This window comes from Sorex araneus, chromosome 2 (assembly GCF_027595985.1).
Source record: "Sorex araneus isolate mSorAra2 chromosome 2, mSorAra2.pri, whole genome shotgun sequence".
Lineage (NCBI taxonomy): Eukaryota > Metazoa > Chordata > Mammalia > Eulipotyphla > Soricidae > Sorex > Sorex araneus.
In genome coordinates this window covers 221,778,389-221,797,364 of record NC_073303.1, presented here as the reverse complement: position 1 = coordinate 221,797,364, position 18,976 = coordinate 221,778,389, and the positions used below count along the sequence as shown (strand labels likewise).

Below are 18,976 nucleotides of genomic sequence, written 5' to 3'. Positions count from 1 at the left end.
CTTTATAGTAAATAATGTATATTATATATAATATACTATGATCCCTCTTACTGACATAATGTTATTTCTATCTAATGATAATTATGAGATGTATTCCATTTAACAATATAGTGTGAAATTTGTTAAAGTGAGTTTAAAAGATTGTAGAAAATGTAAGATTCGCTCTACTAAAAATAATTTCTTAGCATAGATCATGGAGTAAGTCCTAAATATTGCTGGGTGTATTCCAGAAATGAACAAAAAGATACAAATTCAAATATTAAAGAAAAGTTATGACAATCTCTTAGTTTTCCTTCATGGTATTTTACATCAAATTTTTATGTGAAATAAAATAGTTGACAAACTTGACATTATTTTTTAAGTACTTATTTACTGATTTATAAATCAGGTATAATACCAGCTATAACTTACTTCAAGATGCAAAGAAATTTTAAAACATATAACACTAATAGGTATTAATATAGTAATTTTTATTAATATTTTTTCTGTCTTTACCTGTATCATTGTGAAGGTGTGCAGACTACATTTTTAAGGTAGTAAGACCTCTTAGCTTAAGGTCTACCTTCTTTTTCTTCTTTTTTCAAGGTCTTTAGACAATTCTGTATAAACAATTTGTAGTAGATTTTCTTTAGCTGATGCCATATTAATTTATTCCTCACATTTTATTTTAGTTTATTTTTATAAAGTTATTCACAAAATTTATTACATTTAATATTTCAGCATCAATCCCACCACCACAACACCTTCTCTTTACCATTATTTTGTGTTCTCCCACCACCACCCATGCCTGCCCCCAAAGCAGGTCCTAAATAATTTATTTTGTATGGCTTGTTATGAACAATGCATTAAAAATAATCCCAAATGTTTCCTGAGAGGAAAACGTGTGAAGATTGTTATTTTCACCCTAGAGTCATTAAACTCATATAATAGATTATGAACATGTAGAGCTCTGTGTGCTAATATTTATTTATTTATTTTTGGATTGAGATCAATTGCCCTCTACCTTAACTTCATCGCCAGGAGGACGATAATCTCCTCGTCCACCACCCTCTAGAACTCACAGCTGCTCTCCCAGAAGGGAGCATAAAATGAGGCTCCCATAACCATGCCACCAGACTCTGGACCAGAAGCTATTTCCACTCAGAGCACCCCAGAAGGGGGAAAGTGAGAGCCCTCCCATCCTCAAGGAACCCAGTTTTCACAACCGATCTCTACTACTCCCCTGCTGCTCGCTCTAGGCCGCTTTCCAAACACTTGGGTGGAGCCTCACGCATGAGTGAACATTGTTTGTCCTGGACCGTGCAGCCACAAAGCAGCCACAGGACACATCATAAGAAACTCTCCCTACCCATTTTCCATAAAATCATAGAGAAATATATACATTTGCCTCTCAGAGAGCCTGGCAAGCCTCTGAGAGTTTCCCGCCTGCACAGCAGAGCCTGGCAAGCTCCCCATGGCATATTTTATATGCCAAAAACAGTAACAATAATGGGTCTCATTCCCCTGGCCCTAAACACTATAGGGATGAATGGAGACATTACTGAGCAACGAGATGCCAGTGATATACATTGATACAGTGATATATTTGTATGTAAAGTAAATAAAGGACACAAATGATAAATGATGCTGAATCATTCCAAGTGGACCTGTCTCTGGGCTGAGAACTCTAGGGCCTTCTCAGAATGGGGGCAGGCAGATACCCTTCCATGCCTAATGGCCCAGCAGCCCTCACCCACCTCTGACATTATCTGGCATCGAAGTGCCCCAGTTCCATAACTAATCCTCATCCAAGACTCTAAATTGGGCAGTTCCACAGCTCCTAGGGGTGTGTGGAACTTCCAAATTTTGTAGCATTGACAGTCCAGGAGGAACATAGTAAATTTGATGGGAAAGTTGCATAGAAGAACACCAAATGAGTGAAAAGAATAATAAAGAAAGCTGGACTATAACAACCAGCTCAACAAATCTTCAGTGACTTGAGTAAGTCACTGTCACTGTAGGTCAATAACTTGTGTGAGATACAACATTGCAAGACAATGACTTTTGTGAGATATAACAATTGTCAGATTGAGAATTGTTAATCTGCTTTTAATAATTCCATTTACTCTTTGCTGTAACAAGAATATATTAAGCCAAATTTGTTTGTGCCTACTAAAGAGGCACACTTGGGAGATGTGTGGGAAAAATGTAGAAATTGGTTGAGGGAAGCTGACAGAGGTGTGGACTATTGAATGCCTGAAACAACTGTATTATAAAAAAATTGTAAATCATGTTATCTAAAAAATAAAATAAAATTTTTAAACATGCCAACTTCAAAAATGACACTCTCACCATTTTCAATAATGGCATTTCAAAAATGACACTTTTAAATGACATTAATATTGGACAGCTAGGTTATATAATTCAGTAAATTTATCAGAATATATAATCAAGTGTTAAGGTTAGCAGTATTAATATTGTTTCTCAATTTATTATTAGTTACTAACAGTGCAACTTGCAGGAAAAAAGATGTATCCAAAGAAAAAAGCAAGCAATCCCTAAAAGTGAACTTTTTCTCTTATCCATAAGAATTTTTACAACTTAGTTCAAAAAATAGATTTTATTTACTTTTCTCATGTTTAGAAATCATAAGACTAAGAATGTCTATGTCTTATTCTTTAGAGGAATAAACATATCCATTAAAGAGACTATTAAATATTACATGGATAGATAAAACATTTAACAACTTAAAACATGTAATAGTCACATCAGCAGATAAGTATGTTTTATAGAAATAGCATTATCTTCATTTGCACAATAAAATGGGTTGAAATTATTTGCATTTCTATGTTCATTGAAGTACTATTCAGAATAGTCAGAATATGGAACCAACCCGAGTGTCTGAGAACTATAACTGGATAGAAACCATGGTATGTCTATACAATGGAATACTATTCAGCTGCCAGGAAAATGAAGTCGTGAGATTTGCTTATAAGTGGGTGGATGTGGAGTGAATGAGTCAAGAGCAGGAAAGACATAGAGCAATTGCACTTATTTGTGAATATTAAAAACAGTATGAGACTGATACCTAAGGCAATAGAAATGAGGGCCAGGAGAACTGGTCCATGGATGGAAGCTTACCATAAGGTGATGGGGATGGGAGAATGGCAGTTAGGTAGAGAAGGGATCACTATCACTATAACAATGATGGTTGCAAATGATTACTCTGGACAGTAACTGAGTGCTGAAAGGAGGTAAAAAGATAACATAGTAACTTTTCAGTGCCTGTATTGCAAACCATAATGTCCAAAATGAGAGAGTGAGAGTGAGAGAGAGACAGAGAGAGAGAGGGAGAGAGAAAGACAGAGAGCCAGAGCCAGAGAAAAGTGTCTGCCATAGAGGCAGGCTGGTGGCGGGGGTGGTGGTGGTGGCAGGATGAAAACTGGGAACCTTGTTGGTGAGAAATAAATGTACACTGGTGAAGGGATAGATCTTGGACCATTGTGTGATGGAAACCCAATCATGAACAACTATGTATTTTGTAGTGATTTAATTAAGAAAAAAAATCAATGCCCTGTGCCTCTTCAAAAACAAGACATTTATACACCGATCTTTAGTGCTTATCACACATCTTTAAATATCATGTAAATAATTTAAATAATGCACTTAAATTTTCAAAATATTCAGAAAAATTGAGTATTATTAAATATACTGCATTCAATAGAGTAAGGAATTTTAATATTAAAATTCAACAAATAGGGAAATATATAATTGCAGTAAAGAAAAATTTTGAGAATGGAAAGAATTGAAAAGATTTATTCTGTTTAAAAGAAAAATGCATTCTTTTAAATCTGCTGCTTTAATTTACATGTGAAAAACAGCGTTTTTGATAGCATATATATTTTTGTTGTTGTTATTTTTCGGGTCACACCTGGCTCTGCACTCAAGGAATTACTCCTGGCGATGTGAAAAACAGCCTTTTGGATAATATGTTTTTGGTTTTTTTTTGCTTTTTGGGTCACTCCTGGCTCTGCATTCAGAAATTACTCCTGGCAGTGCTCAGGGGACCATATGGGATGCTGGAAATCAAACCTGGGTCAGCCACGTGTAAGGCAAATGCCCTACCCACTGTGCTATCTCTCCAGCCCTTTGGATAGTATTTTTAACACCTTTCTTAACTTGTTGATTTCTCAAGGTATAAATAAATGGATTCATAATAGGAGCAACAGAAGTATTCCGAATAGCTGCTCTATTCAGTGATGACTTATTTTTTGCTGATGGGTTGGTATACATAAGCAAGCAGCTTCCATTGGATATGGATATAACAATCGTGTGAGAAGAACATGAAGAAAACGCCTTTGTTCTTTGCTGGCTGAAGGAAGCTTCAAAATTTTTTTTATGATGAATATCATAAAGGATAGAATAGGTAGATAGGGTAGAATGATTAATGCCAATGTGAAAAGCAAATCACTAATGCAGAGAAAAAGCCAATCATTTCTAAGAGCCTTGTATCTTTCTCAACAGGATAATTTTAAGAGGAGGAGATAGTCACCAGAAAAATGATCAATGATATTGGAACCACAGTAATCTATCTGGAGAAAAGGAATAACTAGTTGAAAGATATTTAAGAATTCTGACAGCCAAGAAATAAAGACAAGTATAATGCAGAGTTTCCTGTTCATGATGGTTGTATAACGAAGGGGTTTGCAGATGGCTACATAGTGGTCATAGAACATGGCAGTAAGAAGATAAAATTCAGTTATTCCTATAAAGATGAAGAAAAACAGCTGAGCTGTACAACTGTTATATGAAATTGTTTTGTCTTTGATGATTATTGTGCCCAGAAATCTGGGAATGCGGATAGTCCAAAAAGAAATTTCTGAGGAAGAAATACATAGGGGTCTGGAGATGAACCCCTATGTACTTATTTCTCAGAGTCCATCAAGGTCAGAGTGATAATAGTAAATTTCCAGTGATACGTAATATATCACTGTATCACTGTCATCCCCTTTCTCATCGATTTACTCAAGCGGACACCAGTAATGTCTCTATTGTGAGACTTGCTGTTACTGTTTTTGGCATATTGAATACACCATGGGTAGTTTGCCAGGCTCTGACGTGTGGGTGGGATACTCTCTTTGGCTTGCCGGGCTCTCCAAGAGGGACAGAGGAATTGAACCTGGGTCGACTGCATGCAAGACAGATGCCCTACTCTCTGTGCTATTTTTCCAGTCCCTTTAATATATGCATAACAAATAAAAAGAGAAAAGGCTGAAACTCTGAATTATCTAATAGCCCTAGAAGAATGAATTCTGTGGGTGCTGTGTGATTATACTTTGCCATCCTTCTTCTCTGTATAACAAGAAATGCATATTCTCCATGAAAAACAGAAAAAATAGAATTAAAAATAAAATATTAATTTTACAAAACATCCACGACAATGAATACTACATAAAATTCAAAGAAAAAATTTTCTGTTCAGCAACTCTTGCCAGTTTTTATTTTCCCTAGGTTCAAGTTTCAAGCATTCAATGTATTGAAATACGGTTGTCACCTCTGAATGCACTTAATCAGAATACAATGACTAATTTTGTGTTCACATTTAAACAAAAGCTATAATTTATGATATTTTTATTTTTATTTTTTGGGCTTTTTGAGTATCACACCTGGAGATACTCAGGGGTTAATTCTGGCTCTACACTCAGGAATCACTCCTGATGGTAGTCAGGGGACATACGGATGACAGGACTGACATACAGATGACCTTGTCCTGTGTGCAAGGCAGACGCCCTACCAGCCGTACTTTCGTTTGGGCCCTGGTATTTTAAAAAATAGTCTTTGATATTAATATAAACATATATATCTCTTTTATGAACAATGTGTATTTTTCCTTTTCCCAATAATTAGAAAACAATGTGCTTTAAAGCTAATACAGAATTTAAAAGCTTTAACCAAATTATTAGGTCTTGTTTTATTTTTTATACTTTGAGAAACTGATCTCTAAATTGATTAGGAAACTTTTACAAGTTTAAAAAAACTACCCATTAAAGTAATCTATATCACTTTAGAACATAAATGTTAATTCAAAGTAATGCTTTTCTGCAATTTCAATGATTACTTTTTAATGCTTTTAATTTGTGCATCACTTCACCACATTCTCTTTTTCTTTTTAAGAATAGTGTAAGAAACATAACAGAAAATCTCTTAATATTAATAGTTACCTGCACTGTTAGGTAGCACTGACATCCCATTTTCATCTATTTTCTTGAGTGGGCACCAGTAATGTCTCCATTGTGAGACTTGCTGTTACTGTTTTTTGGCATATTGAATATGCCATGGGGAGCTTGCAGGCTCTGCCGTGTGGGCAGGAAACTCTTGGTAGCTTGGCGGGTTCTCTGAGAGGGGCAGAGGAACCGGGTCAGCCACATGCAAGGCAAACGCCTTACACGCTTAAGATATTTAACTGTGCTATAAGCTATTTAACTTATATAATGCACAGTTCAATTTTTTCCTTTTAAGATATTTCTTGTAAGCTTTGCAGTGCAATGCTCAGGTTTATAGGTTTTATTGTTTTGTTTTATTTATTTATTTATTTTTCCTTTTTTGGTCAGACCTGGTCGTGCTAGGGTTTACTCCTGGCTCACGCACTCAGGAATTACTCCTGATGGTGCTCGGGGGGCCATATGGAATGCTGGAATCGAAACCAAGCTGGCCACATGCAAGGCAAATGCCCCGCTGTGCTATTGCTCCAGCCCCCTGGCAGAGTCTGGCAAGCTACCCGTGGCATATTCGATATGCCAAAAACTGTAACAAGTCTCACAATGGAGATGTTACTGGTGCCCACTTGAGCAAATCAATGAGCAATGGAATGACAGTGACAGTGATACAGTGATAAAATATTTCTTAAGAAAATAAATGGTCGAACAATTATCTTCTCAAATAGGAGGTATACATTCTTTAAAATGGGTTGTAAATTTTTGTTCTAAACAAAGTAACACTTAGCCAAATAAAGATAAATGAATTAGTTTTCTTAATACTATAATGCTACTTTGGAACGATATTGGGAGTCTTCTTGGGAGTAAATAATTATTTTATGTTTCTAGTGTTGTTAAGGGCTGGAGCAATAGCACAGCAGATAGGGCATTCGCCTTGCACGCAGCCGACCCGGGTTTGATTCCTCTGCCCCTTTCGAAGAGCCTGGCAAGCTACTGAGCATATCTTGCCTGCACAGCAGAGCCTGGCAAACTACCCGTGGCGTATTTGATATGCCAAAACCAAAAACAACAATTTTCACATGGACATGTTACTGGTGCTCACTCGAGCAAATTGATGAGCAATGGGATGACAGTTTCAGTGACAGTGTTGTAAAGCTGCAAAGATGATAAGCAAATGAATTTTTAATGATAAAATACATAATGTGTCTGATATTAATAATAACAAATATATTTACATCCTTATTCTTCTTGGTTATGAACTCTGCTGAATTATTTATGTAACTCAAATCTGGCAATTGAGTGAGCATTCTTTTATTTTTTATTTTTTAATTTTTTAATGAATCACTGTGAGATAATGGTTAGAAAGATTGCAAAAAAATGGTTGAGTTTCAGTCACACAATGATCGAACACCCATCCTTCCAATACTGTATACATTTTCCACCACCAATGTCCACAGTACCTCAATCACTCTCATTCCACCCCACCCCCTGCCTATATGGGAGACAATTTTCTTCTTACTCTCTCTACTTTTGAGCATTTATGTTTTTTGGTTTTTTGGGGGGTTGTCTTTTTATATATATATATTTCATTTTATAAAGTATTTCACAATATTTCATTACATTGAATATTTTTTTTTTGCTTTTTGGGTCACACCCGGCAATGCACAGGGGTCATTCCTGGCTCATGCACTCAGGAATTACCCCTGGCAGTGCTCAGGGGACCATATGGGATGCTGGGATTTGAACCCGGGTCGGCCGCGTGCAAGGTAAACGCCCTACTCGCTGTGCTATCACTCCAGCCCCTACATTGAATATTTAAACACCAATCCCACCACCATATTTCAGATGTTTCCATCCCAAACCCCTATCTCTGACTTGAAGCAGAACCGAAATAATATATTTTGTATTGTTTGTTATGAAAAACCGCTGAAAACGCTACAAAAAATATCCTTAGAGGAAAGAGGGTGAAGATTGCTGTATTTCACCCCGGGCTGTTAAAGTCTGCTATGAGAGATCAATAACATGTTGTTAGTGGTTGAGCCTTGTGTTCTTTTATATATATAATATAATATATGATATATATATATTTTATATATATAAGTACTCCCCATGTGCGTCCACATATAAGCAAATTTCATGACTTTATCTTTAGTAACAGCTGCAAAGTATACCATTGTGTAGAAGTACCATAGTTTTCTCAACCAGTCATTTGTTCTCGGGCACTCAGGTTGTTTCCAGATTCTGGCTATTGTGAACTGTGCTGCAATGAACATACTGGTGCAAATGGCATTTCTATTGTGATTTTTTGACCCCTGGGATATGTTCCCAAAAGTGGTATTGCTGAGTCATATGGAATCTCAATTTCTAGTTTTTTGAGAAATTCCCATATTTTCCAAAAAAGACTTGACCAGTCAGCATTCCAACCAACAATGAAAGAGAGTCCCTTCTGTCCACATTGGAGCCAGCACTGTTTGATTTTGCTGTTTCTGATGTGTGCCAGTCTCTGTAGTATAAGACAATATCTCATTGTTGTTTTGACTTGTATCTCCCTGATGAATAGTGATGTAGAGCATTTCTTTTTATGTGCCTTTTTTGGCCATTTATATTTCATTTTTAAGGAAGTTTCTATTATTATTCCCATTTTTGATGGTGTTGGAGGATTTTTTTTGTATAGTTCTATTAATGTCTTGTATATCCTGGATATTAACCCCTTATATTATGGGTGTTGGGTATATATATTTTTCCATTCAGTGGGATCTCTCCATATTTTGGTCACTATTTTTTTTTTTTGCAGTGCAGAAGCTTCTTGTTTAATATAGTCCCATGTGTTTATGTTTGTTTCCACTTACTTGGTCTTAGGAGTCCATTTTACTCTGAAAACAAGTGTGGTGATTTAACTTTTTCATGGCTCTCTAGCATTAGATTTGTTTATTGACAGGAAAACAAAATTTGGCCTTATTTTTTTCTGCTATGGTAAAACAATCAAACTATTTATTATAATGCAACTCACTCCTGATTTTTACTATCTACTCAACCTTATGATCATCTCAGTTATGTCTCATTGAGTAGTAAATATAAACTGCTTATCTATTTTTTTTGTTGAATTTCAAAAAACCCTTTAAATTACTGTTTAATTGTACTCTTATAAATCTATAAAATCTAAAAAAAGATTCCCATTGCTATCAGAGATTTTTATATTTTCCTGTATAAACTGTTTTAAAAAGTAAAAAATTCCTTTTCAGTAAAATAGAAAGGGGTTTATATATTTCTGTTTCTTTCTTGTCACAAGGGATTTAATTAGGAAGCAAAATGCATAGGAGAGGTATAATTAAAGGATACATGTGGTCATTGACATTGCTATCTTAATATGCTCTAATGTTAATATTATGTGTAAATAGAGGATTACTGAGCAAATCAGCAAAGAGTAAGCCCAATATATATTGAATGTGTGAACATTTGGTTTATAATTTTGACTCTTCTGTTATGACATAAAGGGGACTGAATTTTATTTCCAGAAATTCTGGACTTGTCCTCAGATGAATAAGTATAGTTATATATTTTTTGAGGTTTTTTTGTTGTTGTAGGACTGAACTCAGATCCTCATAAATGCAAGACAAGTGCTTTACATTTGAGATCTATCACTCTCCTATGAATAATATTGGATATACCATAATAAAAAGGGAAACATTATTTTATATTTGTATTAGTATAATTTTCTTCTGAAATGGACAACACATTAAAAGCCATTGAGAAATATAATCACCCTGTTGGGCCTTTAAAATTAGAAAATCACTCCTATGGCTATGTATTTACTAAATGCATCTTTTATTGCCACTGGGCAGACTTATATTACTATGTCAATAACTTTTATTAAATTCTTATTTTAATTTGGACATTCCTTTTCTTATTGTGAGAATATGAACCAAGATAATAACTGTTTACAAATAGAGATTTTTTGTACCCTTGGAATATATTCCCAACCCAAGTGCCTGAGAACAGAAGACTGGTTAAAAAAACTTTGTTATATCTACACAATGGAATACGATGCAGCTGTTAGGAGAGATAAAGTCATGAAATTTGCTTATAAGTGGATAGACATGGAGAGTACCTTGCTAAGTGAAATGAATCAGAAAGAGAGGGATTGATATAGAAGGACTGCACTAATTTGTGGAGTATAAAATAACATAACATGAGACTGACACCCAAGGACAGTAGATATAAGGGCCAGGAAAAATGCTCCATAGTTGGAAGCCTGCTTCATAAGCAAGGTGGGGGTGTGTGGAGAGAAGGCAGCTGGAATAGAGAAAGGATCACTAAAAAAATGAGGGTTGGAGGAATCGGTCAGGATGGGAGATGCGTGCTGATTGTAGGTAAAGGAGCAAGCATAATAACCTCTCAGTATCTGCATTACAAGCCATAATGCCCAAAAGTAGAGAGAGAGTATGGGGAACATTGTCTGCCATGGAGGCAGTGGGAGGGTGGGAAAGGGGGGGTATACTGGGGATATTGGTGGTGGGGAATGTGCACCGGTGGAGGGATGGGTGTTTGATCATTGTGTGATTGTAACTCAAACATGAAAGCTCATAACTATATTTCACAGTGATTCAATAAATAAAAAAACCAAATAGAGTTTTGGGAATAGGGATATTTTACTCTTAATTCCAAAATTTCTACCATGAAAGATGAATGCATACATTTAGTACTAAAAATATGTAATTGTCATGTATTATACACAGACATGCTTGTGCTATGATTTATATTTTGCAATACTTATAAATTTCTTCATAGTCATTAATGGCAGCATAAACCCTGTGCCCATTTAATACCATTTAATATCAATGTAATGTATCCACTCAATAGACTATTTATAGAAATGAAAGGTGAGAAGATTTGAAAGTGGAATAGAATAAACAAATATAGAATGATAAAAAACCTCTAATTAACACATAAGATTCTTTATATCTTTATATAGAATCTTATGTACTTAATTTCCAATTTTTACATGTTTAATAAGCATTAAAAGTATTTATTCTACTGTTTAATTATAATAAGACAGATCTTTTTTATATTTTAATTGATACTAGGTACTAACTATAAACTATTGATGTTATTCTATATCTTCCCCAAGGAAAGACCTTATGATGTAAATATTTTTATTATTCATATAAGGAGCTTAATTATTACAAAAGAATTTCAATTTTGTTATTTGAAACAATGCTTCCAGATACGTTTCTTTTCCATGGTATCATTGGTCTAGTTTTTTTGAGTTCAGACTCAATCTGCTGACTCAGAGATATGTTTTCTTCCTACTTTCATCACTCACTTGTTTCTACTTTGATGTTTTATTCTTAGTTTCCATTAATTTTCTAGATTTTCTCTAGTCTTCTATAATTTATTTTAATATAACAATTTATTTCTATTGTGCAGTAATCAAACACCCTCTTTTGTCACATGTAGCACTCAAATATGAGTAATCAATTACACAAGATCGGTTCACAGTTTAGACATCAGTTTTTCTCCTTAAAAAGTGGGGGGAAATTTGCAATGACAAATAACATTTTTCTGTAAAATGTTCAAAATCAGAAAGTAATGGACTAATTCAAAGGATCAATGTATTTTAAGTGATTAAAGGAACTAAGTTTTTGATTAGTTTTGCAAACCTGAGTTAATATATTACTGAGTACTTAAAGTGCAGGTCACCAATTGATTTCAGTAATGCATAATTGTGCTTTGTAGAAATCTCTCAAACCATATGTTATTGACTTATCAGTTAGTAAGGACCATCACTAATAGCATATTAATTATCTTAATTAAAGTATAAACTCCAAGATATATTTTGTTGGCTGGGGATGCTGAATCTCTGTATTAGTATTTATAATCAAAATATTTAAAATGATGCACTACAACAAATAAAAATTAAATCATTTAAAACTTCTTGCAATTAGATAGCTTAATTTGTTTTATTATTCCCTTTATGAGAAGGTAGTAAATATTAGACAGTTCTCAAACATAGAACACGTAATCTAATACAAAAATATACACAAATATCTATAGTCATATATCATTCAAATTTGTCTTAGTTATTGTGAAATATACATTATATTTAAATTTGCTTTAGAATATAAGTCAATTTTATATTTATATAATTATAAATATATAAATTTATATATAATTATATAAATTACACACATAATTCTACATGATTATGCAGTGTTTTGGGGTAACTCCTAGCTTCTGGTTCTATCTTTCAGGTAAATATTCACCTAAATATTTCATTATAACATGTATACTAATTCAAACTATTGTTTAATGCTTGGTGTCTTGAGAACCAATCCCATGGTGCCTTTTGTTTATTCATTCAACTAATTCCCATGAATTCATCATAAAAGAGGAAATAGAATTATAGCTAGCCCGAATCAAGCTACATCTAGACGAAGGAGCATTTTATCTTTGTTCAGTAAGCTAAGAATGACATTAAATTAACCTGTATTTCTACTGTGATTTAGTTCCAGTATAAGAGAATATATAATAAGGAACTCAAGTCACTGAAAAAATATTAGGGTTGATATTTAAAAATTTGGGTTATTTTATGACCCTCTTGGGTAAATATTGTGTAGGTAATCTTAGAATTATAGTTTATTGTAAGTATTTTAAAATATTTGACTAAAATATGAGATAAGAGGAGAAACAATTTGCAAGGCCATTGAAAAATTACAAGGCAACTCACTTAAAATATATTGAGAATGTCATAAGAAAATACATTGAGTAAAACAGTCTTATGTACCATAAAAGTAAGTATAATTTTGATGAGTTTATTTTAGAAAAGCATATTTCTACTTTAATAATATACATTTATGCTTTTTAAAGTAGCTTCATATATTTATAACATGTTCATATAAAATTAATTCACACAATTTATCTGGAATGCGTAAAGGAAAAGTTTATATGCTGCAAAATAATAGTTATATCTGACAATTTTCTCTTTAAGGTAACAATATTTGATAAAATATGGTTATTTTTATATTATTGCCTGGGCATTATTTTAATAATAATTTTAATATGATCGATATCAGAACATTGGTTAATAATTTCATATTAGGGTAAGAGTAATTATTTGATCTTCTCTATGACTTAGTAGAGATACCTTTGTTTTAATTCTGTAACTTTAAACCTAGTGAAATTTAGATCCTTTCTAAAATGCTAGAGACACCTGAAAAACTCATCTCCACAAAACATGTCAATAGAAACTGAGAAGAGAACTCTTCAAGTCATTTTTCAGGTAAATATATTTTACTAAATTCATATTAAATTACTTGGCTATGGAATAATATTCTTTCTGAAGCTCTGAAACTTATACAGAAGACAGATAAAAGGGTGCAAAAGCTGTTTAAACACTTAATTAGCTCTGAAATTTGACATCTTGAGAAAGATGTCAGTATATCAAAGTCTTAATGGGAAGTAGTCACTTTAAAACAGATACAAAGTAACTGACATATATCATAACTCCAAAATTAAAAATAAAAAATAAATGATATTCTGTCTTTTCAAAGCTTACTTTAAATATTGAACTATTTTTTTCATCAATCCTCAGGATAATTAAAGGAAATGTGGAAAATATTAATCCTTTTGGAAGTAAGTAAAAAAGACTTTCAGTTTATAAAATAAACTTGAATCTTAACAAAAGTCCTGTTGCAGAAAAGAATAGCATCCTGTGAGGTACTGAAATTAATTTGCTAAAAAATATACTTGAAGACAAGTTGCTTACAAAAGTTTCAATGATTTGAAAGGGAAAGGGAAAAGAATTACTTTCAAAATATATGTGTGTGAGAATGTACATACACAGGTAAGGAAAATAATAACCCCAAAATGTTTTCAAAGTCATTATGATTTGGAGCTGGAGCTCCACAGCGGGTAGGGCGTTTGCCCTGCACGCGGCCGACCCGGGTTCGAATCCCAGCATCCCATATGGTCCCTTGAGCACTGCCAGTAGTAATTCCTGAGTGAAGAGCCAGGCGTAACCCCTGTGCATAGCCAGGTGTGACCCAAAAAAAGCAAAAAAAAAAAAAAGTAATTATGATTTACTTGAACTCAAGGTTTTATTTGAGAAGTTTTAAACCTCAGATGTTTGAATCTGTTGGATTTCATACATCTTTCAGGTCATGTGAAAAAACTGATAAAGAAATTATAGAAATGATGAATCATTATATGTCAGAGAAAATAACTGAACATTTTGTTACATTTTGTTAGCATTGAGTTACAGTTACTCAGATAGCAAAAGGAAACATTGACATTTTTAAGAGTGTGTGCATGTAGGGTTTTGTGTGTGTGTGTATGTGTGTGTGTGTGTGTGTGTAAATTTGAATATTTTTCCAATGCCAAAGGCTTCTTATTTATTTCTCTACACTACAGATGAAATAACATCCTTCAAGAAAGAGAAAAAATAATGAGAAATTACACAAAAGTAACAGAGTTTATTCTTCTTGGATTGACAGATGATCCCCAGTGGCAGGTTGTCCTGTTTGTATTTCTTCTTATTACCTACTTGCTAAGTGTGACTGGCAACCTGGCAATTATCACCCTCACCCTTTCAGATCCCCATTTACAGACACCAATGTATTTCTTCCTTCGGAACTTCTCCTTGCTAGAATTATCCTTTACATCAGTCTGTACTCCCAGATTCCTCGTCACTCTCGTGACGGGAGACAGAACGATTTCCTATAACGATTGTTTGGCACAGCTATTTTTTTTCATCCAGCTGGGGGTGACAGAATTTTACCTTCTGGCTGCCATGTCCTATGACCGCTATGTGGCCATCTGCAAACCTCTGCATTACACAACCATCATGAGCAGCAGAGTCTGCATCCTCCTCATCTTCTGCTCCTGGCTGGCAGCCTTCCTGATCATTTTCCCAGGAATCCTCCTGCTGGTGCAGTTGGATTTCTGCGCCTCCAATATAATTGATCATTTTCTTTGTGATGCTTCTCCAATCCTGCAGCTTTCTTGCACGAACACTCGCTTTCTAGAACTCCTGGCATTTTGTTCTGCAGTGGTGACACTTATGACCACCTTAACACTGATCATTCTCTCCTACTCATACATTATCCGCACAATCCTGAGAATTCCTTCCGCGAGTCAAAGGAAAAAAGCCTTTTCCACGTGTTCCTCCCACATGATAGTCGTCTCCCTCTCTTATGGGAGCTGCATCTTCATGTACATTAAGCCATCTGCTAGGGAAAGGGTGACCTTAAGCAAAGGAGTAGCCCTTCTCCATACCTGTGTCGCTCCTCTCTTTAATCCTTACATATACACCCTAAGGAATCAACAAGTGAAGCAAGCCTTCATGAATCTGGTCCACAAAATTGTTATTGCTTCAAATAAATGAATGCAGTTATGTCAAATATGAATTCTGAGAGTAAACCAGCTTGAAAAACTTCTCTTTTCTACTCAGCTTCTTTAAATAATTTTTCATTATTGCAGCTACCGGTAGTCATATACCAAAATGTGTCTTATTCAATGTATCATGTGTTACTTTTGTATTCAGTTTTGTGGAAAGGGTCATTTTCTCACCAATGCAACTGAGTTGTAGATAGCAACTCTCAATTATGCACAGTGGGTAGGGTGTTTGGCTTGCATGCGGCCGACCTGGATCGTTTCCTCCATCCCTCTCGGAGAGCCCAGCAAGCTACTGAGAGTATTTCGCATGCACAGCGGAGACTGGCAAGCTACCGGTGGCGTATTCGATATGCCAAAAACAGTAACAAGTCTCTCAATGGAGACATTACTTGTGCCTGCTCGAGCAAATCAATGAGCAACAGGATGACAGTGAAACAGTGATACAATGATCAAGCAAAGTATATTACGAGTTAATCCAAAATAAGAATTTTCTTTATACAGAAGATGTAGGAAATGTAAAATAAATGCTATGTACAGAATATAAAAATTAAATTAATTGCTCTTTAAAATTTATTTTTGTCACTAAAAATTAGAAAATAACAGCATTATTAAAATATCAGCTTTTATTTATAAATAAATGCATTAAACTTTGTTAAAAATTAAAGAGAAACTGAAGATAAGATGTGCACTCAGAAATATTTATATTTATTTTAAATAAGACTGTAATTATATTTTACTTGTTTTTTAAGAAAAAATGTAGTGTACAAAAAAGATTTTTAATTTTTTATCATATTTCCTAAAAATAATTTAGTTTAAATGTTTCCAGTATTTGCCAATAAAATTTGATAAGGGTAGTCATGACTACATGGGCATATTAAACTTTGTCTTTTGTATTCATTCATTTCAATTAATGCTGTAGATGTTTCTGAAAATAACAACAGGGTTTGACATGAAATAAGGACATATTCAGAATCTATTTACTCTTTGTATCTTATCTTGCAAATAATGAGCTATTACTTAATATGTTAGCTTTCCCTCTGAGAAAATGTTTACTTCTTGACCTCCCAGTACAGTGTTTGGGGAGTGGCTTGTATTCTTACAGCTTCAGGTAAGGGAGGGATTTCAAGCCTGGCAGAGTCATCCATTCCAATCCCGAATGGCTCTGTTGCTGGTGTTTGGAAGATACTTGCCGCAACAGTGTGAAAAATGTTTTAAATTTTGGTTTTGGTGTCACTGGCCACCAGCAATGCTCTGGGGTTATTTCTGTCTCTGGGCTTTGGGGGATCATATGAGATGCCTGGGATGGAAACCAGGTAGGGCAGGAGCAAGACAAAAGGTATATATATACCTTCTGTATATGACTCCCTCCAAAGGAAAAAAGCAAGTTATTAAATGTTATTTCATTTCCACTGCTGGCAGAAAAATGTATAATGTCATTTTCTGCTATATACAGTTTTCGCCTTCACTTATGCCTAAGAAAATGACTACTGGACGTATTTGAAAAATAAAAATATGCTCAAGATTAGCTTCTTTAGATAATGAGTCCCTTAACTCAATACTATCAAATGAAAATTAATTATCTTGGGACAGTATTTCCTCCATTCACTACACACAGGGCAAATGAATTTATTTTGAATCCTCAACTTCAAACTTGATCTTATACATAGATGTATATAAATTACTTTCTTCATTTTGATGCCCATAATGAAAATACATTTTCTTATTATTCATAGAAAAGTCCTTAAATATTCATTTTCATTTGATCATTCGGCATGACTTACTATTTTTCATATTTAACATAAGACCACCAGAAAGTAAAAATTTAAAGATCATGTTGTTTATGAACTTTTTTAGTGATACCATAGTCAAAATCAGAAATGTATAACATTCATACATTAGCTAAAGTTATTTTATAATGTACCTATCAGGTGATAGACAGGTAAGTGGGTCAAAAGTCAGAAAGTGAATGAAAGTGTCCGGAAAGGTTATACTTAAGTTTAAGACACAAGCTTTGCATGAAGTTAGTGCTGGTCTCATCCCTGGGTACCACATAATCCCTGGGATATTCCTGGATGCAGATGTGGAGGCCCTCAGAACAACCAGGATGATCTGTTTAGTCCATGGCATCACTTAGACTTGGCATCACTGTATTTTTGGACCCTTGCTTTGAATCACAGGTCTTTAGAAAAAAAATATCACTGTGCATGGTCCCTAGAACTCGAGCAATATTTGGAAACCACTCTACCCTCCCAAAATATCATAAAGAAAAGTAATAAGAGGATAAGAAAAATTAATTTCTGTAACCATAAAATTTCATTTGAATAAAATTTATTTCATATACTGATAAGTTTGATTATATAAAAAACATAATTTACTTAACATATTATATAATATTTTAAAAGTATTATAGCATACTATATAATTACTATAATGTAGTCTCATACTAGAACATATGAAGCCATACATTATACACAGACATGTTTGTACTATAATTTATATTTAGCAATATCTAATTTTCTTCATAGTCATAAATAGCAGCATAAACCCTGTAGATATTTAATACTAGGAGTCAAATTATTTATAGCATTGAGAGGTGAGATTTGAAAGTGGGATAGGATAAACAAATATGGAATAATGAAAAGTCATCAGTTAACAAATAAGACTCTATATATTATTTACTTATTTATTGAAGTTATTTATTTATTTTTTTGCTTTTGTGTCACACCTGGTGATGTACAGGACTTACTCCTGGCTGTATACTCAGAAATTACTTCTTGGTGGTGCTCAGGGGACCATAGGGGATACTGGGACTCAAACCCGGGTTGGCTGCGTGCAAGGCAAACACCCTACCCGCTATGCTATTGCTCCAGCCGCAAGACTCTATATTTTAATGTGTTTAATTTATAAATGTTCAATAGGCATTGAAAGTATTCATTCAATGGTTCAATTAGAGTAAAGCAATCATTTCTGATATTTTTACTGATGTTAGGCATTGACTATGAACATGTTATTTTTTCCACAAGGAAAGACCTTATGATGTGAATATTATTATCGTCATATAAAAAGCTTAAATATTATGGAAGAATCTTTTTCATTTGATAAATGTTTTCAGACATGTTACTTTTCCATTGGTGCAAATTTTGAGTTCAAACTCCATCTACTGACTAAGACATATGATTTCTTTCTACTTGCATCACCCATTTGTTTCTACATTGATGTTTTATTCCTAGTATCCATTGATTTTCTAGATTTTCTCTAGCCTTCTGTAATTTATTGTAATATAGCCATTTATTTCTATTGTGCAGCAGTCAAATACCCTCTTTTGTCATGTTGCATTCAAATATGAGTGGCTACACATCGGCTACTTCAGGTTTGCTTCACAGTTTTGC

At 34.0% G+C, this 18,976-nt stretch overlaps 1 protein-coding gene and 1 pseudogene across 1 annotated transcript; one reads left to right on the top strand and one right to left on the bottom strand.

Moving 5' to 3' along the window:
* Positions 1-2,650: 2,650 nt before the first annotated feature.
* On the bottom strand, positions 2,651-6,225 carry LOC101551798 (olfactory receptor 6C3-like; annotated as a pseudogene).
* An 8,412-nt stretch (positions 6,226-14,637) lies between these two features.
* Positions 14,638-15,576, top strand: LOC101539389 (olfactory receptor 6C75-like). Its single transcript, XM_004601575.2, has one exon. The coding sequence runs from the start codon at positions 14,638-14,640 to the stop codon at positions 15,574-15,576; it is 939 nt and encodes a 312-aa protein (XP_004601632.2).
* The last annotated feature ends 3,400 nt before the right edge of the window (positions 15,577-18,976 follow it).